The sequence below is a fragment of the Podarcis tiliguerta genome (genome assembly GCF_965153285.1).
Source record: "Podarcis tiliguerta genome assembly, chromosome: 10".
Taxonomy (NCBI): Eukaryota; Metazoa; Chordata; class Lepidosauria; order Squamata; family Lacertidae; genus Podarcis; species Podarcis tiliguerta.
The window spans coordinates 4,663,651-4,689,739 of record NC_139543.1 but is presented as its reverse complement, the minus strand read 5'-3'; the positions used below and the strand labels follow the sequence as shown (position 1 = coordinate 4,689,739).

The window sequence follows — 26,089 nt, the reverse complement described above, 5'->3', positions numbered from 1 at the left end:
CCAGAGCCAGGCTCAGGGTGGCTAACATCAGTAAAATTACACTAAAGTCACGAGTCATTGTTTCTTATTTTTATTGTGGCAAGATACCTTAAGGATTGAAAGTGGCCTGGGCCTCTCTGGACCTCTGCGAAGTCTTGCATACATCTGTCTGGCACTGAGTCAAGTGCTACTATGCAGCCCAGAACAAATGTCACATTGAACTAGTGTAAAACAAGCCACAGTTTATTGTGAAGTTCTTGCAGTGCTGCTGTAATGTTGCAGATGAAAGAAGCCACAGACTGAATCTGGGCTCTTGGCTCATTTCTCTCCAAACTGTGAGCAGTAGCCAAGGTTTGTTTTTGACTTACCAATCATGAGCCCAGATTCAGATGACACAACAAGCCAGACTTTGGCTTGCTTCATTTGCGGCATGACAGGATTGCTGTAGGAGCGTTTGAGCACCGTGCACAACTTTGCTGCTGTTTCACATTGCAATATAGTTCATTTTACAAAAGCAACTGATGTGGAGCAACAATCAGTTATAGGTTAAATGTACATTTTTGCAAGACACTGTCGAAAACTGGAGGCAATTTTTGGCAATGTTGAAAGATCTTCAGAAACATTTTTGGAACATATCTGACTCCTCACCTGTGAAGAATGGCTACATGTGTGGTAGAAATACACCAAGTGAACATGGTTGAACAATTGCCAACTTTTAAAAAATAGAAAACAATCTGGGAAATTTGCCAGCATTTTAGTATAAATTTCTCATAAGCAACACATTTTTGCATGCAATTTTGACTAACGTACACATTCCCCCAAATATATAATGCATTTTTGTATACTATTACTTTCACTTTTACATTAGCACACTTTCCCCTAAAATATGCATTTTTGTAAATATTGTGTGGTTGGAGAAATCCACTGCAAAACTTGTAAGTGCAAATTTTGAAAGATGGCAGTTTTCATATGGTTTTGGCAAGTGCAAATTTGATAGATCTACATTTGAATGTGAACCGAATAAAATTTCTCACCCATCCCCCACTTTTGACTGCTGCAGTAGGATTTCCCCTGCAGGCTAAAAAAACCTCATGTGTAGGTCATTAACTAGATGTACAGTGAACTGGAGTTGCTTCTGGCAGTGCTGAGTAAATAAAGGAAGGCGCCCAGAATGCTCATCTAAATTAATTTTAGAACAAGCCCTCTTTCTGGCACTGGGTGCCATTTTGGCTCAGGGAAGGGAAAGCTGTTGCCCTCTGGGTGTTGCTGCACTGCAGGTCCCCTCATCCCTGACCACTGGGCTTGCTGGCTGGGTCTGATGGGAAGTTCAGCAAAACCTGGAGTGTCACAAGTTCCCCATCCCAGGTTTAGCCTAACAATCCTAGTTTATTTCTCTTTGAGAATTCTATTGCATATGAGAGACTGACAACATTTAGCGTAGCCACAGGAATGCAAGCCTCAAAGTGTTTCAGGCAATAGCCATCACTACTAGCAGGTTATTTTAAAATGGCATATAAGTAACTTCCAAGTAGAAAGTAACAATCTTGTTTTACTTTTTTTTTTCTTCCCACAAAAAAATGCTTGGTCTTGCAGAATATTCAAAGCCCTTTTGCCAGGAATTGCAAGAACACAATAGTCTCTCTCGCCCACTTACCTCTGCCACAGTTTCACTGTTTCAAGAAAAAAGAGGAAAAATAGGATACACAGGAGCTGCATGTGTATGTGCAGATACAGACACACACACAATGTGATGCATTGAATGTGATCCAGCCTTTATATTTATCCTGCTTTAAGAGTGCTCAGAATTAATGAGGATGTTGCTAACTTTACCAACTCATTCAAAGGCCAACCTTCAGTGCTGGAGAGCAGAAGGTCTCTGGGTCAGACTGTGTAAGCCTCTTGTCTGATACCCCAGAGAGTTGTTGCCAGTCAGTGCAGGAAACACTGACTCGTCCATTGGTCTGGCTCTATTTAAGGCAGGTTCATTGGTTCCGTATTCACGGGTGGAATGTTCTCTTGCATCTTGGGTGCTTCCTCCCTCTTGCTTGGTTTCTGACTTGCCTTGCACACCCACCCCGAGTTCTCTGACTCCAACAAGGCTTCTAAGCTGACCGCTAAGGAAAAGATGATGTCTCTCTGTAGAATAGGAATGACACACTGTGCAACATCAGTGGACGGTTGACACAAAGAGTGCTTTGAGAAGGTGGGTCTCTCTAGGCTGGTCTTCCTCTTGCCTTCCTTCTGCATCTTGAAATGTGTTTCCTTCCCTGGTAGGCCAGTGTAGGACTAGTCCCAACTTTTCTTTACATCAGCCAGGAGATGAAGCAGAATAGCCACTATGCTTTTAAAAAAAAAAATTGAATTCAGTTTCATTGGATGTCCCCAAGTTCTAGAAGAGTAATTTGATAAGAATATAATATAAACTCTCCCTGAGGGTGCATGGTGTAAATGAGATGCTTCTTATTGCAGGTTTCCCCATGCAAATCTAGATGCCTTTTTCATAGGAAAAAGCTCTAGGAGAAAGTTGTTCTTCCTAACAGGCTGCTTTTCTCTGTGTGGATCATAGGGAAAACCTGAGGTCCCACCTGCACCTTGAAGTGGGAGACCTGCGTCTCAGGAATACCGTCACAGAATTCTCTAAATAAAATGACAGAAGGCTTGAATTTCCTGTCCAACCTCACAACGCAGGGGAGTGGGGAGCATTTTCTTTGATGTATATTTCAGGGATATGATCAGAATGGCAAGTGCTAGCATGTGCACCCTGGCTTTTTATTGCTTCATGTTGATGCTGTTAACACCCTTTTAATCTGTTTGTGGAGATTAAGGGTTGTTCTGGAAAGGGCAAGGAGACCTTTGCTATAGGCTGGTTCTGAATGTTGAATTTCCATCGGGGTGACTGTTGCTCCATCCCTTCCAGTTGTGGCCCAAATCAGGCTGCCAGATGTGTTTACCAAACAGCCTGACTTCCCACTCAAGGAATTAACTGTACCCTCTTAACATGGGATGAGCAATAGGAGAAAACGGCTGTCAGCTGTTTAGCCGCAGTTAGTGCTAGTGAACTTTCTGTATGTTTGTGTCTCATAGGTCATGTAAAGATGGCCTTTTCCCCTCTGAAGGCCTTATCCAAAGTCCCAGACAAAGCATGTTGACCTTTCCCCAGTAGATTCCTGACTTTTCATTTCAACTTATCCTCCTCTTTCCCAGTGCTCCACATAATCCCTGGCCTCCTGGGACCTGCTCAGTGTTGAAAAGCTGCAAACGTTGAGTCAGGGTGACACGAGTTTGTAAGAGAGTACATGAACGAGCAAGTCTATTGCCATCAGGATTTGGCCTTCTGGAGCGCTTCAGGCAGATCCTATGACAAAGCTTTTTAAATAACAAAAATGGGTTGCCTTCTTTATCAGGTTCTGCTACCTCCCCCCCCCCCCCAATGCATCTTGCATTTCCTTTCTGTCTGGCTCTCTGTAAAGGGACTATGGACTCTGAAGTGCAGTGGTTCCAGCATTCGATGGAGTTGTGGCATTTGCTTAGCATGTTTTGACAGCATTGGGAAACACACACAAAGTGCACTGCCTGACCCTGAATAGCTGAAGTTCAGCTCAGTGCAGTGTATGCCTGCTGTACAGACACAATCCTTTGCTGCATATTTTGGAGTGAAGGTTAAGTCCTTGGCAAAAAGATGAAGCAATTTCCCACAGGAGCCTTATGAGGACTTGCTCAAAAGTTGCTCTTTTGCAAACTTTGAAAAGACATGTGAAAATCCTTCCTTTTTTCCAGTTGTTTTGAAAAAAATAATGGTAGTTCAGACAAATGAGTTCTGAATGGAAACCGATTTTTCTATTGGGATGAAGAAATGAAACCAGCTATATACAGGTCAGAAAAGATGGTGTCAGGAGGGGGAGCAGTGAATAGATATAAAATAGGACTGAAATTTTGCAGGTTTGATCCTTCAGAAGGATAATAGTTTGACCTGAATTTCCTGGGATCTAAAATACAAAAGTTATAAGCAACAGAAGATTGGTGGGGTGTCCATTTGGGAAAGACCAGTCCTAGAACAGCTATTTGTCATTGATGAGCACTATTTTAGGAAATGTTGAAGGAGAATCTTGCTAGAACCACCACAATTCCTACTGCATATCAAATAAGATAATTTTAAGGCCACTATTCCTTAATGTAGTAGTTGAAATATTTTGTCTTGACTTCACTAGAAGCTCCCCACCCCCTTTCTCCCCTTCTCACACCTACATATTGACCTGGAATAAAAAGAAACACAGTTTAAATCTGCACTGATAAATGGAACACTTAGTTAAAATGTTTCTTAAGATGTATTAATCAGCAATTATAATCTACTTTTATAATGTATTTTCCAATTCTTGTGTCTTTTTTTTTTAAGTAACTCTTTTTTTTACATCAGGTTGAAATGTGTGAAGGTTCACACTACTGTATTAGCCTGATTGGAGGGAGCACAGCACACAACACTCCTCCTTTTCTCCTTGCTCTTTTCTTCTTCCAGGAAACAGTCCTTGAAAATGGTACAATTGCATATGAGAACTGGCTTGTACCCGGGAGTCCAGTCTATAGGCAATTTTGGTTCTTTGATGTGCAAAACCCAAAAGAAGTGATGGAAAATGGATCACATCCAATACTCAAGCAGAAAGGGCCTTACACTTACAGGTAGGCAAAGTTTTTTGTGTTAAATGTGTTTCTCCTTCTGTTCTTTTTTGAGGGTGGGTTGGTGGGCAGACCTGATTATTCCAAATCTGCTGGTTCTAGTGTTGTGCCAAAAACCTCTTCTCCAATTACACAAAAGTCTTCTGTGAAAAATGAGTCACCCATCCCACCCCCTGTGTTTTTCCTAATACCGTATTTTTCGCTCCATAAGACACATTTTTCGTCTTAAAAAGTAATGGGAAATGTGAGTGCATCTTATGGAGTGAATGGCGCTGTGCAGAGAGAGCGAGCTGCGCAGCGCCCCTTCAGCGAAGCGGGAGGAGGAACGGAGCCCCTCCTCCCACTTTGCTGAAGAAGGGCTGCGCAGAGAGGGAAAACTGTGCAGTGCCCCTTCAGCGACACGCCTGTTCTGCAAAGCCGGAGGAGGAACAGAAGAGGCTCCTTCTGTTCCTTCTCCCGCTTAGCTGAAGGGGCACTGCGCAGTTCTCCCTCTCTTTGCAGCACCTTTCCTGCGAAGGAGAGGCGCTGCGCAGAGAGGGAGAGCTGTGCAGCGCCCCTTCAACAAAACGCCTCTCCTGGCTTCTGCTTTAGCCACGTGCAGCCTCTTCAGGCAGGGGGAGTCTTCACCCCGCTACCCGGGAGAGGCTTGGCACGGCTATCCCAGAAGCCAGATCCCTCTTGCTGTTCTGGCTTCTGGGATTCAGAATATTTTTTTTCTTGTTTTCCTCCTCCCAAAACTAGGTGCGCCTTATGATCTGGTGCGTCTTATGGAGTGAAAAATATGATAATCTTGCTGGGTTCAGGACTGAGTTTACCCTGTCTTTGTGAGGTGGCTATCTTTCTATTAAACACTCATTCAGACTCCCAAGCAGCCTTCATTTCCTGATTTATTTACAGTGGTGCCTCGCAAGACGAAAAGAATCCGTTCCGCGAGTCTCTTCGTTTAGCGGTTTTTTCGTCTTGCGAAGCAACCCTATTAGTGGATTAGCAGATTAGCGCTATTAGCGGTTTAGCGGCTATTAGCGGCTATTAAAGTCTTAAGGGATTAGCGGATTAGCTGCTAAAAGGCTATTAGCAGCTTAGTGCCTTAGAAAAAGGGGGTGGGGAGCAGGAAAAAAACCCCAGGAATCGCAAGACATTTTCGTCTTGCAAAGCAAGCCCATAGCAAATTCGTCCTGCGAAGCACCTCCAAAACGGAAAACCCTTTCGTCTAGCGGGTTTTCTGTCTTGCGAGGCATTTGTCTTGCGGGGAACCACTGTACAATAATCTTGCTGGGTTCAGGACTGAGTTTACCCTGCCTTTGTGAGGTGGCTATCTTTCTATTAAACACTCATTCAGACTCCCAAGCAGCCTTCACTTCCTGATTTATTTATTTTTAATCTCCATGAGAGGAACTACTTTTCGTTGCCTTCCCTGAGCTTTAGTTGGGGAAACTGAGTTTGGCCACCAACCTCCATTGCACCATTTTCATCTTTGTTTTGAAGGAGAACAAACCTTCCTCTTCACTTTAAAAATAACAATAACAATAATAATGAAGCCCAGCAGTCAGGTGCACAGTAGCTGGCACCTCTGCCTTCCCCTGCTTATGGGACAGACTGGCTGGTGCACTGGGGAGGTGGCAGGAAGTGCAAGTGGGTGGGAAGGCTGAACAGTTCAGGTCACTGAAGAGATGATTTGTAAAGTAAAACAAGTGCAGCACCCCTCGACCACCTCAGAACAACAAAAACCCTGCACCCAACCTATGACTTAGAATAGGTAAAAGAAATGACTTCTTCCCGCAGCACATACCGTATTTTTCGCCCTATAGGACGCACCGTCCCATAAGGCGCACCTAGTTTTTTGGGGGGGAAATAAAGGAAAAAAATTATTTCCCCCCCAGGCGCGGGGTTGGGGAAGCCCGAGCTTCCCCCGACCCCAGCCCCCAAACAGGCAGCTCTCTGCAAGCCGTGGGAGCCCAGTGCTGGCTCCCGCTGCTAGCGGAGAGGTCCGCGAAGCCTGGGCGCGCTGAGCTCAGCGCGCGCAGGCTTCCGCATGCAGGCACCTCTCCGCCAGCAGCGGGAGCGCTCCTGCTGTTTGCGGAGAGGTCCGCGAAGCCTGCATTCGCCCCATAGGACGCACCCAGATTTCCCCTTCATTTTTGGAGGGGAAAAAGTGCGTCCTATAGGGCGAAAAATACGGTAAATTATGGACCGTCTTCCCCCAGGAGGCAGTGGTGGCCACCAACTTGGATGGCTTTGAAAGAGGATTATTCAAATTCCTGGAGGAGAGGACTATTGGTGGCTACTAGCCAAGATGCCTGGGCTCTGCAGCAATGCTGTTGAATACCAGTTGCTGGAAACGACAGGAGGGGAGAGGTCTCTTGTGCTCATGTTCTGCTCCCTGGTATCCCACAGACACCTGGTTGGCTCCTGTGAGTGCAGAATGCTGGCCTAGATGAGCCACTGGCCTGATCCAGCAGGCTCTTCTGCTCTTATGTAAATTTTTTTGGGGGGAACTCTTCTGAAAGTATTGACTTGAGCTGGATTTATGCACAGATACATGTTCAGGATTACTATATAAAACTCATTATGAGGGCAAATTTAATGCGGCCTTAAATATGCATTGCTCGGCTTTATTTTCTCACTGCCTGCTGCTCCCCACTTGTAACAAAGGTTCTTTACCGTAACGGGGTAAGAATAAAAATAAAGCATAGGAGCACTTTTTGGAGGTGATGTCTGTGTTGTCATGAGGTGATATTCAACTAAGTTTAACTCAGAGCAGACTCATTGAAATTAACCAATAATCAATAATAAAAATAAGTCATGTTCATTACTTTCAGTGGGTCTATTCGGAGTAAAACTTAGTTGGATACCACCTATATATTTTTTGAACAAAGCACTGCGATGCAAACTTATACCCAAAGGAACCCTAAAGATGTTAAGAGTGTTGGGGTGGAGGGAATGCTCTGGCACTGGGAAGAAATGCTGATTCAGCTGGCTGGTGCTAAATCGGCATTTTTTTCAATTCAGCTTTTGCAGTTAAATTTCTTCTTTGATTTCTAAGGGTGCGCTATTTGCCGAAAGAAAACATCACTCAACATAACGACTCCACAGTGTCTTTCTACCAGCCAAATATTGCTCTCTTTCAGCCTGATCTCTCAGTTGGGCCAGAAAACGACACTTTCACAATAGTCAACCTTGCCGTTGTGGTACGTAAGCCAGGCAAATTACCTAATTATGTAACATTCAAACTTTCTCATCTTCAGATTGCCTTTTTCTCACACATGCATCTTTCCAAATGCACAGGTTGAGTAATGAGGACAAAAGTTGTCCTCCAGCTACAAAATTAAATCAGTTTAGAAATAGTGTGGTTGTCTTTTTGTTTTCTTTTTCCACCACAGAAAAGGCACTGTGTGGAGTTTGCGTGATTGTAGCCATGCTCTGCTGCTTGAGCCCTCTTTGCCTTGGCCGCTGGGGATGGCGAACCTTTTGCAAATCCCTTGCCCAGCCTATACTTGGCTTCTATGACAAGGCTACTAACAATGGTGCCAATTAGTGCCAGAGTGAGGCATCTCCAGAGCCATCCAGCCCTACTGAGACTGTAGCTCTTAAGAAAAGCACATTGCCAAACCCCCTTGGGGCCTGATTTGTAGAACGATACACTGCATGTTTGCATCAATTTGAATTGTTTGTTTCTTTATACGGGAAGAGTGTTTCACCCTCCTTAAACCCTCCGATTGCGCCACAGTAGCGCTAATTTCTTCCAGAGTTGACTGCTAAAACAGGTAGGGCTGGGAATAGCTTTCATTTTCCCAGATTAGAATTTGCGGTTAGAGATCTGGTGATTATCTTGATCTAATGAGACTACTTTTCACAGAGCCAGTGTGGTGTAGTGGTTAAGAGCGGTGGACTCGTAATCTGGTGAACCGGGTTTGCATCTCCGCTCCTCCACATGCAGCTGCTGGGTGACCTTGGGCCAGTCACACTTCTTTGAAGTCTCTCAGCCCCACTCACCTCACAGAGTGTTTGTTGTGGGGGAGGAAGGGAAAGGAGAATGTGAGCCGCTTTGAGACTCCTTAAAGGGAGTGAAAGGCGGGATATCAAATCCAAACTACTACTCTTCTTCTTCTTCTTCTTCATGAACTGATGATAAAGCTGCATAGTTATTGATGATTAGATGAATATAGTTATGTGAAGGGCTTGGAATTATCTCAGAAATCTTGAGCATCCCTGTAATAGGCCCCTCCCCTCTCCTCTCTCTTCTGAGGCTGAGAAAGTAGTAGCTAAGTGTCATAGGTAAGATTGGATTGTCAACTGTGGTGCAGTTGCTCCATCGATTGGCTGTCTCTCCCTTCTCCAATAGTTACCATAAATATCCCTTCAGGAATTATAATGCTCCATTCTATTTTTAGGGGCAGAAATGAAAGGTGTTGTGGGCTCTCCATTATAGTTGGGAGAGCCAGGATGGGGGGGGGGGGTTCTGTATCAGGAGTGGGGAGACCAAGGCTGAATTCCCCACTCATCTACGAAGCTCACTTGGTGGCCTTAGGCCAGTTGCCATTTCCCAGCCTCACCAATCTCTCAGGTTGTTGTGGTGACACAAGGGAGTGTGGGGGGAGAATCATACTGGCTAGAATTCTTGGAGAAAAGGTGGGATTTATGCACCTTTCCGCAGAGCTGTAGCTACCGGGGCGGGGGGGCTATCCCAGATGAAGCCCCCCAAGGAGCACCATTGAGGCTTCCAGCCAAACTGGGTCTTTGACCCAGGTGAGAATGAGCCTAGTTTTGATGCAGCCTTTTATTGCATCTTGACTCTAGCAGCTTCCCCTTAAAGAATCCTGGAATTTGTAATTTTGTGAGGCCCTAAGAATATGCTCTTTAGAGAAGCCAGGGTAAGTTTGCAGCTGGCCTTGCAGTTGCCAAAATAGAAGTTTCCTCCTGTCCCTTCGTTGTCTGAATGATGAGCAGCTTTCATAATACAGTGGTACCTCAGGTTACATACGCTTCCGGTTACAGACTCCGCTAACCCAGAAATAGTGCTTCAGGTTAAGAACTTTGCTTCAGGATAAGAACAGAAATCGGGCTCCGGTGGTGTGGCGGCAGCAGAAGGCCCCATTAACTAAAGTGGTGCTTCAGGTTAAGAACAGTTTCAGGTTAAGAACGGACCTCCGGAACGAATTAAGTACTTAACCCGAGGTACCACTGTACAAACTGCGGGAGGCAGTGGAAGACAGAAATGCCTGGCGTGCTCTGGTCCATGGGGTCACGAAGAGTCGGACATGACAAAACGACTAAACAACAACAACACCACTGTACAGCCTATAAATAAATTCTGTAGCAAATGGAAGAGAACTGTGAAGCTGTTTATCATGTGGCTCCACACTTAGAGTCTTAAACCTCAGTTTCCTCTTTCCTTCCCACAGAATAGATATCCCAAATGTAGACAACCACCATATTCTGTCATACTTAATAGCATGAAATCATGTCAAGCAATTAGATTCATTGTAGAATCAGAAGTTGGAAGGATCTTCGATTTGTGTGTGTGTTTAAAAATCCATATATTTTTTCCCCTAGAAGACTAGGGCAGGTTTCTAGTTCTTTTTGTACATGGTGGGCTTTTAAAACATTGGGGAGTGCTTCAAGATTTCCTTCCAAAATGAAATACAGCAGACAGTGCACCAAAACTTGAACCATGTCACTGCTCTGATTCCAATCAACCACAATGCTTATCACTAATGTTCAAAAGTTTTCATTGCCTGGTCTCTGGCTGGGTTATTGCAGCCTCCCCCCCCCCCAAAAAAGAGGGGAGGCATCTTGGTCACAACCTGAATGCAAGAAGGTTAGTCAGAGGGAATACAGTGGTACCTCGGGATGCGAACGGGATCCGTTCCAGAGCCCTGTTTGCATCAAGAAGCAAACGTAACTAGCGACGGCACGTCTGCGCAAGCACGGGTTGTGATTCGCTGCTTCTGCGCATGCGAGCGACATCATTTTGAGCATCTACGCATGCACGAGCAGCGAAACCCGGAAATAACATGCTCCGTTACTTCCGGGTTGCCACGGAGTGCAACTCGAACGCGCTCAACATGAAGCATATTCAACCCGAGTTATGACTGTATATGTGTTTGTGTTTGTCTCAGGCTGCACCTGCTTTGTATCAAAGTGGCTTCATACAAGCGTTGTTGGACATTTGGGTGAAGTCATCGAAGTCCCAATTCCTTCAAAACAGAACTGTGAAAGAAATACTCTGGGGCTATGAAGATCCTTTCTTGAAGAAAATTCCACTTCCAGGAGTTGAAAGGGTGGTTGGCGTATTCCTTCCTGTACGTATGTGTCTCAAAATGGAAATAAACCACTTGTCTTGGTGCTGGGGGAGAATGGAAAGGCCCTTAGAAATCAGATCTTACAACCAGGCTGGGGAAAAGGAGAGGCTAGGGTCGAAGAAGGGGAGGGGAGTGTGAAACAACTCAGCTGTGTCTTCCTCGGCTGAGCTTGCTCTTTCTCAGCCTTAAAGTAGCAAACCTGCTCCTTAGGGCCTTGTTCCGCCATTGCTGGGGACAGCGGCAAAGATTGTCTTTCCACAGGCCACCATATTGCCTCATTCCACCCCCGCTGAACTAAACAGTGATCATGTACCCAGCCTGGCCTCTCCAGACCACAGTTCCCATCAGCCTCAGCCAGCATGTTGGGAGTTGTAGTCCGGCACCACCCCATTGGCTAATTCTGATGCAAAAGGAGCAGGTGGTCAAGTTCCATTAGTGCCCACCCTTGTGAAATGAATAGAGTGATTTTCATTTCTGTCTCATCCTGTTGAGGCTTTAAATTGAACATTAGTATTTCAGTATCTCACTTTGGGTTATTTTTAAAAGATGCAAATTCTTGGTGGTGTCTAACCCATTTTAAATAGATATATTGCTGATATATCTACTTTTCTTGCCTTCCGTTTTGGCAAATCCATACTTTAGAATGGTATGGTATCTCTGCAAGAGAAATAAACTGATTGCTAAGAAGCATGAAATGAGGAATGGTGTACATTTATTTGAACATAGAAAAGAACCCTGGGATTTACCTTCATTATCAAACCCGTTTGCACTGAAAATTGTGTATTTTCTCTCCTCTCCCAAGTATAATGAGACATTGGACGGCCTTTATAGAATCCACAATGGGAAAAATGACACAAGCAAGACAGCACTCATCGAGACTTATAAAGAAAAAACGTAATGTATATCTGAAAAATGTACATAGCTTTTTTTTAATGCTTTGTAAAAGATCGTAATCATGTACTGTGGATCCTTTCTCACTTTGCTGTTGCAAACGTCTGTGTCTCTGCATGCTTTTACAGCCACCTGTTAGAAAATTCAGGGTAGAATAAAGGACTTTCTCACTTTCTCACACAGCACATGGTTGAAATATGGAATTTCCTCCCCAGGAGGCAGTGATGGCCACCGATTTGGGTGGCTTTGAAAGAGGATTGGATACTGGGGATGAAGCCATGTGCTGCCTCGACTGTTGGAGGCAGGATGCTTCTGAATGGCCCTTGCAGGGAGGGTGCTGTTGTGCCCAAGTCCTTCTTTCAGGCTTCCCATGGGCATCCGGTTGGGAAAACAGGATGCTGACCTTGGGCCAGATCCAGCAGGTTCTTCTCAGATTGTTATTTCAGTGCAGAAAGATGGAACACAGGAGATTCCTAGGCTTAAAACTACTCCACTGCAGAAAACACTAGTTCAGGATAAATATTTTCTGTTGGCTTTATGAGCAGACACAGGGCCAAGATTATTGTCTTTGGGTCCATCTGCCTCCCTGCCTTGAAGCTATGGAGGAGAATGAAACTTGCCACCACCAAGGTTCTGGAGCAAAAATTAACTTTAAGGGGATCACTTCTTCTCAGCATAGGCTACCTCACAAGATGGTTTTAAATATAAAATCAAATGTCCTATGTACGCCTTCCTGAGTTCTTTTTTTGGAGGGAGGGATACAGATGAGATTGTAATTTTGTGGATCAACAGCACACTAAAGCCAAGCCTTGATTTTTGCACTAGTGTTCTTGAGAGAGGTGAGTTTTGTAGACCTTCAAAGCCATTCCTACCTTTGGCTCATAGAGGCAGGTCCTTCAAATGCAATGTGTGTATATAGCACAGCACCCACCGTTCTAATGCACTGGTTTGGGCAGTTCTGTTTTGTTAAATGTTTCACTTAGGCTGGTTTCACAGTTCTTGAAAGAGCAAGTAGTGTAGAGGGCAATGGAGAAATAATTAAGCATCTCATGCTCTACTGACTGAGCTCTCCAACATGCACGGCTCCTTTCCATTTAGCTGTGCCTGAGGCATGACACGGGTTGTCCATGCTTGACATGGCTGACACCTGCCAGTGCAAGCCAGGCTTGTGAATCCTGTAGCAGCCCTAGACTCTGGGTTAGGAAACTGCATAAATGAATCAGGCCTTGGATTGCGTCAGAGAATCCTTCTAGAACGAAAGCACTGTGGCCTGAATCTGACTCCTATATTAATGTAGAAAAATGTATAGCAAAATGGATCTTTCTTTGAAGTTTTGTCACCTGACCTGTATCATCCCCCTTTTTTTCTTTTAAAGCACCCTTCCATACTGGCCCGGAGGTTGTGCTATGATCAACGGCACAGGTAAGTAAGCGTGGGTTGGTGTAAACTACTGATATTTAGGACCAGTTTCTTACTAAAAATCTTGAGCCAGAGGGCTAAGAGCACAAGTGTTCTGCATTGTCAGTACACTTAATGGTTCTTTGATATGGATCTGTCCCAGGTTGCCACCAAGCACATTCCTACATGTCATGCACCTTGCAAAGACAGACTCTGTCCTGCAAATGCATTGTCATATCCATGGGGTTATTTGTGGGCTGCACTGCGGATCTCTGTAGATAGAAGGCGGAGCAGCAGATCTGCCTGTTCCCACAGTGCTGTGCATGACAAACTGATGCTCCACACCCTGAAGAGGTTTGCTTGAAAATAAGGCCCATGGGTGGGGGGGACGGACACAGGAGCGCTCTTCTACAACTTTGGATTTAGGGGCACAAAAAATAGTGCTGGTAGGGCCTTCCCCTGGTGACCAATTCGAGTGCATTGATGAGCACAGAAAACAAACAACTGTATCAGAAGGGTTTTTTAATTTGTATTCTGCACTGCTGTTTGCATTGTGTTTTTGGTGGAAACTACACACACATAAAAATGCTGTGAAAATGCTTTATTTTAAGACATTTAAAAAATACATTGAATCTTGCACAGCTCACTGTCGCCTTCTAGTGTCACATTTGTATACTGTACATTACAGCACCTTTAAAATGTTTTATTTGCAGCGGTGTAGCTGAGTCCCTAATGTGCTGTGGCCTGCCCTGAGACTCGCTGGTGCAGGGCAAGTAGGAAAAATATAACAAATAATACTAAGTAGTACACAAAGCCTGGGGTGAAAGCTTTGAAAGGTCTTCCTGGGCAGGAACCACTCTGCCAAGAGAATCATTACCTTGCTTGAGCTTGTCTCTTCCTCCCTGTGTTTGTCCTTCAGCCAGATGCACTGGCTGTCTGTTCCCTGCAGGCCATGGAAGCCTGTGGGAATTGAAGGAGTGTGTGTTTGTTATTAGTCAATGGAGACAGTGCTCCTTATGCCATGGGGCTGGCAGCCATAGCTCTGCTGTGAAATCACAGAGAATATTCAGATTTAGATGTGATCAAAAAAGGTGGTGCTACCTCTGCAGCTCATTTATTTCAACAATCACAAACAGGAACACTACTTACCCTTGGAATTGGTTCAGAGTACTTCTGACCTAGAGAATGGTAATTGTTCTTACTGTTGGCACCAATTATGAGTTGTTAATGCTCCAGTCAAACAAGTACCCACAAGTCTAGTTCAATGAGGTAGTAAAGTCCCATTCACTTAAAGGAATGAGTCATCTAGGAATGCTTATGAAATTTCTATTTGGCTGAACTCCACCTATTTGGGGTTTCTAAATTACCCAGCCTTAGTTCCTGAACTGGCACCAATAAATTAACCTAGCATTATCAGGTGACATCAGTTTTCTTATTCTACTGTAGATTGTTTTGCTGTAGGTGCATGTTGCGTCATGATAGCCTTTCCTCCAATTTTGTCGGTGTACATTTGATTTCCCTCCTCAGTCTATTTTCAAGCCACTAAATAGCATGACTGAAAACGTTTGCAGATATGAGCAATTGCTGTTGCTCTCCCCATATCCTACAATAAGGGTGGCTTTGGGTGGTAAGAAGGTAGCACAGTCCCTTCTGTCATTCTGCATGGTGTTACCATTTGAAATTGGTAGCTGTGCTCAGTGAATGATTTCCAAGCACTCTTTACTTGCTTTTCTCAAACACACACCAGGAGGTTGCGAGTTCTCTTACCACAGGTCTTTTTAGTTCCTATCCTGTGACCATTTAAGTGCAGGCCCAGGCCGCACACTTTCCCCTCAAATAAAATGCCAGCAAAAGACACAAGAGTTGAAGTCAGGCCACAATTGTATTGACTACAGATCAAGAGACTTGGGATAGGCAATGGGTAACCATTTATTTCCCACCCGCCTGCCAGAAATGACACCAGGGTCAACCCAATAGTGGGAATTCCTATGACTTACATCAAACAGAGGGATCCCCACAAGGATCACTGCTGAGGCCCAAAGACCCTGTCAGGGCATATGGACAGAAGCAACTCCTTCACTGATCCCTTTAACGGGATACCCTATTTTTTTTTTGGGGGGGGAGCAAGGGTACAACCCCTCCTCCAACCAGGACTAAGGTTACCCAGTGCCTAAACCACCAAAGTTGTGATGATTGCTATGAGGTAAGCAAAACCTCCAGGCCATAGCCAGTTCGCCTGATAGACAAATTCCTACCTGGCCCCGCTAATATGGCGACCGCACCACCCATAGCAAGGCCAATTCATTAAGTGAAATACGAAATTAATGGAGTGGGTGGGTGGGTTGATCTGACGCAGAAGAGCTGGGTGTCGGGGGCTGTTTAAATCCCCTGGGAGAGGACCTGAGGGAAGTCTGATTGTTCCTTCAGGCCCTCAGGATTTGCAGACCAAAGCTTGATATTTTTAAACAGCTGGTGAGAAAAACAGTGACAACATACCTCTGCACTCCTTTCACCATTTTGTCATTTGGGGTTTTGAACAATAGCTCAGTGCGATACACAAAAGCAGGCTGGTCAGCATTTTAAGCAGTAAGCACTGCAGTTTTGCTGGGATGTGTGCTCATATTTAAACAAGAGGTCGTCATGGTAACCTTCAGATGTTGGCCAGCCAGCATGGCCGATAGCCTGGGATGATGGGAGCTGTGGTCCACAATATCTGGAGAGCACAAACCCATTTAAATTATTAGAAAGATCCTACCTATGTGGACAGAATGTATCTCGCCTACTTTTTATGATCCATGTCTCCAGTCATTGGGTGTCTCCCCTCCTGCCCCCCCCCCCCCAAGGCAGTGGAGTAGAAAAATAAGAAAATATCTGTCACCCCTAATCATTACAATAACATGCGAACTGGTCTGTTCATTATCCTGCTTCCCTGATATCTGGGATGGCTGAGATGTGGAATCAGCCTCACTTGCTAGTCAACAAGATGTGGGTGGTGTTTGTTTAAATCCAAGGAATGGTTTCTTCTTTGCCATGGACTCTGTGTAACCTTAGATGACTTTTTGTATCTTGGCTTCAGGTCAGCCAATGGGTGGTTTCCAAATTAACTCAGACAATATTTTTAAAAGTACCATTAAAAAGCTTCATATCTTGCACTCTAACGTTAAAAGCCATGGGAAGATGTCGGATGTATGCTTTTCTTGCCTTCCTCTGAAACGTCTGTTTGCAGTGTCTCTTAATCCAGTTGCGAAAATTGGCCAGATGAGATAGATGACCACAAGTGAACTGGCAGCTGAGTTCTGCACTTACATGTGTGTTGTGCAAACCTGAGCGCAAGCTGGGAATTTATATGATATTTCTCATTCTATTTGCAGATGGGGCTTCCTTTCCCCCTTTTGTCCAAAAGACTGCAAGACTTGACCTATTTTCTTCTGATATTTGCAGGTAAAGACCATCATAAAGTCCTTTTCTATGCTTGAGTTAGGAAGGATATAATGATTAAAAGTTTGTTTTTGTTTTTTATATTAAAAAAATCTGGCTTATAGTCAGCTTGGGGTAACACTGAAGAGAACCAACATTGATCTGGCAAAGCTTCTGCATTGTTTGGGCCAAATTTGGGCATCATATGAGAGATCAATGACCAAATTCTTCCACATTTTTTTAAGTTAAAGGCAGGCACAGAATGCCCCAAATCACACAACTACAGTGCTATTTGCCAATAGAAACCGTCCCCCAAAGTTACTATTTACCCATATGGAAAACTAGTGTGTTAACTCCTCTGGTGCCATTCTTTCCACCAGTTATTTTTTATGGCAGCCTGTCAAATTTTTGGTCCCACTGTATCAAAAACTGCTGTGAGGTAGTACTACTGAAGCAATATTTCTTCAGGCCTTCCCAGGAGGAAAATCATCCATAAGGCTTGCAAATTTAAATTAGCTCTTCAAATGTGTTCAGGCTTGTTTTGGTCACCTCATGCGTTTGGAGAGGTGTTGAAAACACATTGAAAGTAATGGGCACAGCTTGAAAATAATGGGCAGGTTGAAATCTCTGGCTCGTATTTTAATTTTGCAGATAGCCACCAAATGTATGGGAAGTATATGGATAGCAGATTAGGATAATAGAAATTATGAAATTACAGGTGCCTGTATGTTTGCTCCTAAATTAAGACACTACCTTCCTGTCCCACTTCATATCCAGATCCATCTACAGCAACTTTGACAGTGAACAGACTGTGAAGGACATCCCACTCTATCGCTTCATTGTCCCTCCAGGTGCTTTTGCATCTCCTCTTGTCAATCCTGACAACATCTGCTTCTGCACAGAGAAAGAGATATCCCTGAATTGCACATTAGCTGGGGCACTGGACATCAGTTCTTGCAAACAAGGTATCTGCCTGCAATTTGAGATGAGCAAGCTACTGGAGTGGTTAATATAAAGATTTGGAGGTCTGGACAATATGAACTTGGGAAGTGGTCGTGCCATAAGGCTGTGCCCTCTGTTGTCCAACTAACAGCTCTTTGGTGAGAACGGAGGCGCCAGGGGCAAGGCTCTGTATTGGGTCCAAATTATGTTACTTGCACTGAGTTCTCACTGATTTCATTGGGGCTTAAGTCATGTCTTAAGTTGTCCCATTAGATTCAAAAGGGAACCAACAGCCCTTTCTCTATAGCAATACTGCTAAAATGGAGTTGATCTATTAAGAGTAAATCTATTAAGGGCTGCATCTGAACTCACTTGCGAGGGCACGTTGTGATTGAGGCTTTATAAAGTAAAGCTGAGTAAAATTCAACAATGGGGTAAATTGAAAAAAGAGAACTGAAATACTTGTGAGAGTTTTGTTTTTATCATTTAAAAGGCAACAGATTTCATTCACTGTACACAAACTTTTAATACTTAAAATGTACACACATTCATACATCTACATATAGGTGTGTGCATGTGTACACGGAGCAGAATTCCACATTGTAAAAGTTTTGCTTGCATATACAACAACCTGTACAACATTACTCATAAGAATTGCAGGTGTGCCTGGACTCCCACTGGAGAAAAGGTGAGATGAAAATAATTTGCAAATAATTTTTGATGTTATGCCATGTTAGCATCCTGAGCTATACTGGCACTACACATTCAAAACTTATATCTGATCGTGTGGTGGGGGCAAAACAGACCTGAATTGTGGTTGAATGTCAAAGGTTTATCATCTGTGGTTGCATCATGTTTTTTTTACAGTATAAATTAATGTACATCTAAATTGTCACTGTTGCACAATGCAACGTCTTGTGCAATTTAAGTAGAGATGTCATTATACTTGCCACAATGCTTACTGTGAGTCCAAAATCATTTTCCAACTCAGTTTTTAAAAATGAGAATAACTCAAGGACTTCTGCCTTTTCTTTCCTCACTACCTGCATACCTTTGAGCCCCCTCCACCTCTTACCCAATTAACCTGACCACTGTTGGCACTCTGGCAGCTGCAAGCATGAAGAAAATGGCCTTCAGTTCCATTCTGAGCCCCTGGCATGCTGCTGCATAGGGTGCTGTTTGGTGGTGGCCCCTGGAACAGATGTAGTTTTCCCCATATAGGCTGAGTAGCATGGTTTTTAGCATGCTAGGTGCTAGAAAGAGAAGAAGCCGTGGGATTGTACTGATGTTTTTTCTCCTCTTCCTCCACAGGAAAACCTGTATATGTCACACTCCCCCACTTCCTCTATGCAAGTGAAGAAATTGCTCAAGGCGTTGAAGGCTTACACCCAAATCCACCTGAGCATATGACCTTTTTGGATGTAGAGCCAGTAAGTAATTACACTGTACCCTTTCGCTCGCTCTCCCTCCCTAAGTGCCTCAGTTCTGTCATTTAGAGAAACTAGGATTTGGCTTGCAGTAGAGCTCAGACTGATATCCTTTTCATGCATAACTTAAACATAACTTAAATGTAGCCCCACAAAGGGGCTGAGGTGGGATCCCAGCATCTTCTGTCTTGTCACACAGGATCTTGGCACCAGCGCTCTGGTGCAGTAGCAGCTTGTAACTTATGGATACTGCATGTGATCTTGGGATTAACTTTTGGGGTTCGTGAAAGAGTGGCCAGAGTGTTTGCCTCAGGAAAAGCTCCCTGAGGGACCTGTTGTTGCCAGATGTTTCTGAAGCTGGGCAGGGCCTAGTTTGCTTCAGCCATGTGAGATGACGGAGAGTTATTCTCCACTCTTAGAAGGTCTCCCCTGCCTCCCCTGCCCCATTTCTTGATATCAAAGAACATAGGAAGCTGCTTTAGACCAAGTGAGACATCTAGCTCAGTCCTGACTATGCCGCCTGTGTGCAGCTCTCCGTGGTTCCAGGTGCGGAATATTTCAAGCCCTAACTGGCAGTGCCAGAGATTGGACCTGCACACAAAGTCCTTCCCATATTGAACAAAAGCCTGATACAAATCTTAAAGCGAAATGTCTTAAAATTGGCTGCCATCACTTTAGGGCCGAATTTTGCACTGTGGGCTCATGCACACCTCCTCTTGTGTGGGGCGGGCAAGCCCATGTCCTGCAAGCTGGACCAGGCATGGCAGCCCTCCTCCCTGTCACAGCACTTCCAGGCCAGCAATGCAGATGGGATGGGGGGTTCGCTGCCTGTGTTCCCCCACCCAGCACTGCACAGGGGCATGTGGGGTGGGGGTGGGGAGCAAGTGAGTGCAGGTTTGGAGGCATTTAGCCCTGGGAGGTTTGACTATAACCCTCAGGTCAAACAAGAACCTAGCTACTTTGATGTAACTCATGTGGAATCATGATAAATAGCCTCTGTTCAAGGTGCTGCAGCTAGGACTTCACTCTTCCCAAAAGAAAAAGTGGATTGAAACACAGTCCTTCAAAATTCTTCATAGCTCTTCTCCAGATTTTTGCAATGCAGTTATCTCGCCAAGTATTGTCTACAGAAATGCATATACGACAATTAAGTCTACATATCAATGCATATATTGCCAAAAACATCTTAAGGACGCATTATAGTTGGGGAAATTGCATACAGACATGTAGTTTAAGATAAATTTGCACATAAATGCTGACAAACATTCATGAGAGTTTCAAAAAGCTGTGGAAATGTGAAAAACCAGACCTAAGATTGGAAAAATGAGCAACTAGGGAAATCTGAAATTGCAGTGGAGCTGTGATTGCCAATGTCTAGTTGCAGCTAAAGATAAATCATGTAACTTTGGCCATTTCCTGTTCAGCTACTCTTATAATAGGAAATGCTCTAATTTTGGATCCAAATAAAAACATGTCACTGTATTTTAATGCTGCTAATTACTAGTGTCCGCCCCCCCCGCCCCCTCGGCATCAATTGTTCATGGCACTTCATATTTATTTGTGTTGTGTTTTTTAGACCACAGGGTTTACACTGCAGTTTGCCAAAAGACTGCAAATCAATTTGTTGGTGAGGCCTTCTACAAAAATTACGTAAGTTGCTGTTTTAATTGAATTAAAAAGTGGTGCATGTGCTTCTCCGTAAATTCTCAGTGTTGGGTTTGTAAGTCCCTCTGCATACTTGGACCTGATCATTTTCAGGGGTGGACACTTCGTTCCTCAACATGTTATGGATACAGTAGAAATTATCACTCATTGTATGTCTGGACAGTTAATTCCAATTTGTAGCGTGACATAACTGGACCCAACTCTATCCCAGGTCCCCTGCAATCTAAGGTAGAGTTTAGATGACAAGGAAAAAGACAGAAGTTTCCTGGTACTTCACTCCTTTCTGAAGAATACACAGTATTCAAGTCAATATTATTGGCTTGAATAGGAATGGAGAGAAATCAGATACAGTTTCCAGTTAAAGCCAGACTTGCTGAAGTTGCACTTTCTGAAGCAATACACAAACCAAAGCACGTCCATCCTGTGATGGCAGCAGGGGCTGATGGGAGTTGGAGTCCAGCAACATCTGTAGGGCACCCAATTGGCTCCTGCTGCTTTAGATTTTCTACTGAAGATGAAACTTCAGAAAGAACTTCTATTCCTGCTTAATGCAACATCATTTTGAGGAAAACAAAAGGAAAAGCATCACATGTGCTCTGGACATCTGTAGCTTCCCACCAGACATGCTGAAGTGAAATTTTGGGAGAATCTTTTTTTTTAGGTTTTAACTTGGTGAAAAATGTGTGGAAATTTGTGACAAGTCATACAGTTCTTTTCTTCCATGCTGCCTTGAAGAATATTCAGGTCTATCCTTAGGACAGCACACAATAGGGACAATATGGTCTAAAATGCAATAGGAAATACAGATCATTCTCTTTAGGGCTGGTTCATACTGGGCTGGTTCCAATGATCATAGCCATATATGTATGCAAATAATTTAATAATTTGGTTTATTAGAGAGATGAATGAGTCTTTTGCCTGGTGACAGGACCTTTGCTCCTCCCTTCGCAGCACAATCAATCAAACCAAGAAACCTCTGGAACCATAGCCTCCTCTTCTGTCCAAAGCAGGGAACTATGGTTACCAGCCTCGGACACTAAGATTAGAGTTTTTATGGTTTGATGGCTCACACTGTGAAAAGGGTATGTGTGTGGGCTTTTAATTATTATTAAAGACTGCTTCATAAGATGTGATCATCTGAACATATCAGGATGTATGTAGTTCTTTTTAGGTTTATTCCTGTTGAACATGCAAAAACTGCTGCATAAATGCTATTCTGACTTACGGATCTTTGTCCCCTTTTTCATTCTAATTATATTTTCATATGTTTTATTTCAGCGTCCTAAAACAGATCAAGTTGCCATTTCTCTTTCCTATTTTGTGGCTGAATGAGGTAAATTCTGTTTGTTGTTCTTCTATGTTGCTCTTCATTAGTTATATAAGTACTGTTGTAACTAGCTATTCCTACCCCTTTAAAAATGTTGGCCAAGATTTGAAGACTTCCTTTCTATCACAGTTAATCTATATATTATGCTTGTCCTACTTCTTTAGTGTTGACGAGTTCCATGGGTGCAGCAGTGGTGGAATTTAGTTTTTCATATTGGAAGTTATTTGCAGCTGAGGCACTGGCGACAGCAAATCCACCTGCTCCCCATCAGATCCCCAGAGGAGCAGTAGCTGCTCCCAAGGACACTCTCCGGTGTTTCTCTCTGAGTAAAGCCTCTTCCCAAAATTCTTTCTCCTGTGTTTTCTGCTTAGACTTGCTTGCAATATGGCTGGATAGATGGGCAAATAAGTCTGAGTCATTATCTTCAAGTGTCGCCTTGGGCCACTTTTCTGTTGCTTCCCAGATGGAAGATGTGCCTTGCAAACTTCACTGCATGAGAAATGCCTAAAGCAGGCATGGCCAAACATGGCCCTCCAGATGTTTTGGGATTACAACTCCCATCATCCCTAGCTAACAAGACCAGTGGTCAGGGATGATGGGAACTGTAGTCCCAAAACATCTGGAGGGCCAAGTTTGGCCATGCCTGGCCTGACGTCATCCTGGCTCCATTAACCCTCTCCAATCCAACCTTCCGTATCCCGACACCACTGGGTGAACTGAAGTGGCACAATCTTGGATGGTGTCCCTTCCCTTCAGGGGCTCATCTTTTTTGAATGCTTTGTGTTGTAAACCAGCTACCCTATTAGAGATGTTTACCACAGCCTTCTCCTCTGTGTTTGGCTATGCCAGCTGTCTTGTCTGTCTGTCTGTCTTATCTATCTGGTCCCCTTCAGAAATTGCTGAATGACATGATCCTTAACCCTTGGCCATACTAGCTGAAAGTCCCAAAAGCGCCTGAAGGCCAACACTGCTGTAAAGCACCTGGGTTCCCAGGGTGTGGCCTTGAGACCATCACTTTGTTGACTGAGTAGGTGTGAGTCTGGGTCATTGCCCAGATGGGAGACCTCCTGGAAACCACATTCCCAAAGGAATAACTTCAATCAATAAGATAGATAGATGTGACATTTATCTTCCACTGCACTCTGTGCAGCATGTGTTGGTAAAACATGTTGAGCAATGTATGGATAACCACTTAAGTCCCTGACTCTCTTCTTGCACCCACTCCTGGGTGGGGAATCTCCAACAAATGAGTCTCTATAGGCCCACTGAGCCTCCCCAGTTGTCCCGCAATGCTGTATTCACTGAGCAAACCCGCCCATCATGATGCCAAGTGTGGGGCAGATAAAAGCCTGATGGCCACGAGCAGGTTTGCAGGCCTTAGGTAGCACTTTGAAAGGGGCTTCTGAAGATGTGACAATCAGCTGGTTGTTGTTCCTCCCCCTCCTTTCACCATTCCATTTATTATTATTTTTATGCAATGGAACTGGGTGTAATCAGGGATGTGAGCAGGTTCCTTTTCGTAGATCCAAGATGGAAATAACTTGACATTGCAGTTCCCACATGTAGGGAGGAAACTGCTTGTGGACTTCTGTGTGGAATAATGTTGCTCTTGGTCTCCCTCGTCTTCCTCCAGACGGCCATTATTGATGATAAGAAAGCTGAGTTTTTCCGAGAGAAAGTGACCAATAAGATCAAGCTTCTGCATCTGTTGGAAGCGGTGCTCATCATTGCCGGCAGCGTGATGTTCCTCGGATTCCTCGTCTCGTTCTTAGTATGCCGAGCGCAGAAATCAAAATAAGTAAGGAAACAGGACTCTGGCAGGATTTCCTTTGATGATCATTTCTGAGATTCTTTGGCTGAAATAATAACAGCAATTGGGCACCCACAGTTCTGTGTATATGAGACCATTTTGCACATGTCGAAGGCGAGGCTTGGAAAAAGATGTATTGATTTTTATCAAGCAAATCTATACCTTGGGTGAACATTAAATGTGCTGCTACTCTGATTCCAGACACCGGGTGGTATATCCAATGAAACTGTACTGTCAATAGCAGATAGCTTTTTAGAAGGGTTGTACATAGATGGTGCTCAGAAATGAAACTTCCAGTGGCCTCTTGGGCTCCCAATATCCTTATGCAGTGGCTTAAGGCATAGTGTGTGTCTTCACACAATCCTCTTAAATTTCAGCTTTAAATAAGCATACATTTAAAAACAGAATGCAAGAAATACATTTTTTACCAGTGAATCCAAATTTGCTTCAGTTTTCCAGTGATGGGAAGCTGGAAAACTGAAGCAAATTTGAATTTGGTAGTAAAAATCACAAGTTTTGCCCCCACATGGTTGCTTCCAAACCTACCCCTCTCTTGCCCTCACCACTCCCTTTGGGAAATCCATATAGACCAGCCTTGGTCCCTAGGAGTTGTTGGACTACAACTTCTATCATTCATAGCCAGCATGGCCGGTGATGATGGGAGTTGTAGTCAACAACATCTGGGGACCCAAGGTTGAGAAAGGCATTCATATAGATAGTAGTAGTTGGTCCTGGAGCACTGCTTTCCTGACCTCCCATCCACTGGGCATGCCAAGTGAGCTTGGCATGGTGGAAATGCACCAGTGGGAGCACCAGATCCACGACTCCATTTGCACTGTGCCAGCCTTGCCACTCCCCCTCCTGATAAGCCACAGCAATGACAATGGTGGGAAGTCGGGCAAGCAGTGTTGCCCCATCAACCACTACCAACAGCCACTGACTCCAGCTCCTGATATATGTGGGGCAGACCATCTCCAGCGCTCCAGTCTTTGGCCTATAAGAAGTGTTGACATTCATAGTTCTGTCGCTGAATTTTCACATCATGCTAAGTCATGGTTTACTGTTAATACACAGAGCACTTCTGCTATGCTTCTCCCTAGCAGCTAGTAGAAGCAACCCCCCCCGCCCCCCCCCCCTTGGCTTAGTGTTACATCTGACCTGGGGACTGTGGTGCCAAATGACCCATGCATGGCAAGCCAAGAAGAAATATTGGCTTCAGATCACAATTCCCAATTCAGATGTAATGTTTAGTCATGCTTGTCTTCGCTCTCACTTTTTATCCGGGAAGAGTGATGTGGGAGAGATCTGCATATTCATAGGAAAACATTTATCCAGCCATTGTCCTCTCTCCAAAAGTCAGAAACATACTTAACAGAGTTTGCCTATGGTATGAAGGCCCTGTGCAATACAAGTTTCAAAAAATTACAGAAAGGTTACTCCTTTCCCCAAGGAATGTTGCTTTTCACATTAAGCGGGTTTCTATCTTTAGCCCAATTAATACAATGCGAAGGATGCTAGCTGATGCTTCTGATAAACGATCAAAAGGCCTTTATGGTTCTATTATAGAACCACAACCTCTGCTGTGATATGTCTGCTAAAGCCTTCCATGAGAAATTGATCCAGATATCCTGGGTCTGCTGAACTAACTTGGGGTGATTTCTGTTCTCAGGTATCAAGCTACTTCAGGTATCAAGCTACTGCAGATGTAGGCAATAGTCATTTCAGACTTTAAGCAAGGGAGGGTAATGAACCTTCCGGATGAACCTTCCTGATGGCATTGCTGGACTGTGCTTTGTATGTGGCAAATCAGCTTAGGAAGAAGCCCCGCCTCGGTGTGTTGAGTGAAGAATGCGCCTTTGCCTGCCAGAACCCCAAAGATGTTCAGAAGAGAGTCTATCGTTAAATCTGACTTTCCTGCATTCTATGAGCCTTTTATAAGACATCCATCAAACCTGTGCTGCCATTTATGCAGCTTGCTGCTGCTGCCGCCACAGTCTCTTCCCACCTGCGGAATTCAAGAATGGGAAGAGAGGTTCTTTGCCTTAACTGTGTCCAGAAAGCACAGAATCCTGCTCTCAAACATGTTCAATCATTTGTTTCTCATCCACACCTTCAAGAAGTTGAAGAAGCCTCTAAAATTAAGCTGTGTTCTTTTTCTCTCTCCAAAGATGTGATTTTAGAAGATGAGAAATGTAAAACACCATTAATTGTAACATATGGATTTCAGTAAAGGGTTTGTCAAAAAGACTGTCTGTATTTC

The 26,089-nt window shown here is 44.1% G+C and overlaps 1 protein-coding gene across 9 annotated transcripts in view; it reads left to right on the top strand.

Annotated features, from left to right (window-relative positions):
• CD36 (CD36 molecule (CD36 blood group)) overlaps nucleotides 1-26,076 on the top strand; it is a 67,811-nt gene extending 41,735 nt beyond the window's left edge. For all 9 annotated transcript variants that reach the window (XM_083399886.1, XM_083399890.1, XM_083399891.1 and 6 more), the window contains 12 exons: nucleotides 4,493-4,653; nucleotides 7,694-7,838; nucleotides 10,770-10,952; nucleotides 11,755-11,846; nucleotides 13,219-13,265; nucleotides 16,613-16,682; nucleotides 17,436-17,623; nucleotides 18,912-19,030; nucleotides 20,604-20,677; nucleotides 21,971-22,025; nucleotides 23,653-23,817; nucleotides 25,499-26,076. In XM_083399886.1, the coding sequence (XP_083256012.1) occupies nucleotides 4,493-4,653; nucleotides 7,694-7,838; nucleotides 10,770-10,952; nucleotides 11,755-11,846; nucleotides 13,219-13,265; nucleotides 16,613-16,682; nucleotides 17,436-17,623; nucleotides 18,912-19,030; nucleotides 20,604-20,677; nucleotides 21,971-22,025; nucleotides 23,653-23,817 (1,299 nt within the window). In that variant the 3' untranslated portion in view covers nucleotides 25,499-26,076. The remainder of the gene's footprint in view (nucleotides 1-4,492; nucleotides 4,654-7,693; nucleotides 7,839-10,769; nucleotides 10,953-11,754; nucleotides 11,847-13,218; nucleotides 13,266-16,612; nucleotides 16,683-17,435; nucleotides 17,624-18,911; nucleotides 19,031-20,603; nucleotides 20,678-21,970; nucleotides 22,026-23,652; nucleotides 23,818-25,498) is intronic.
• Nucleotides 26,077-26,089: the final 13 nt, after the last annotated feature.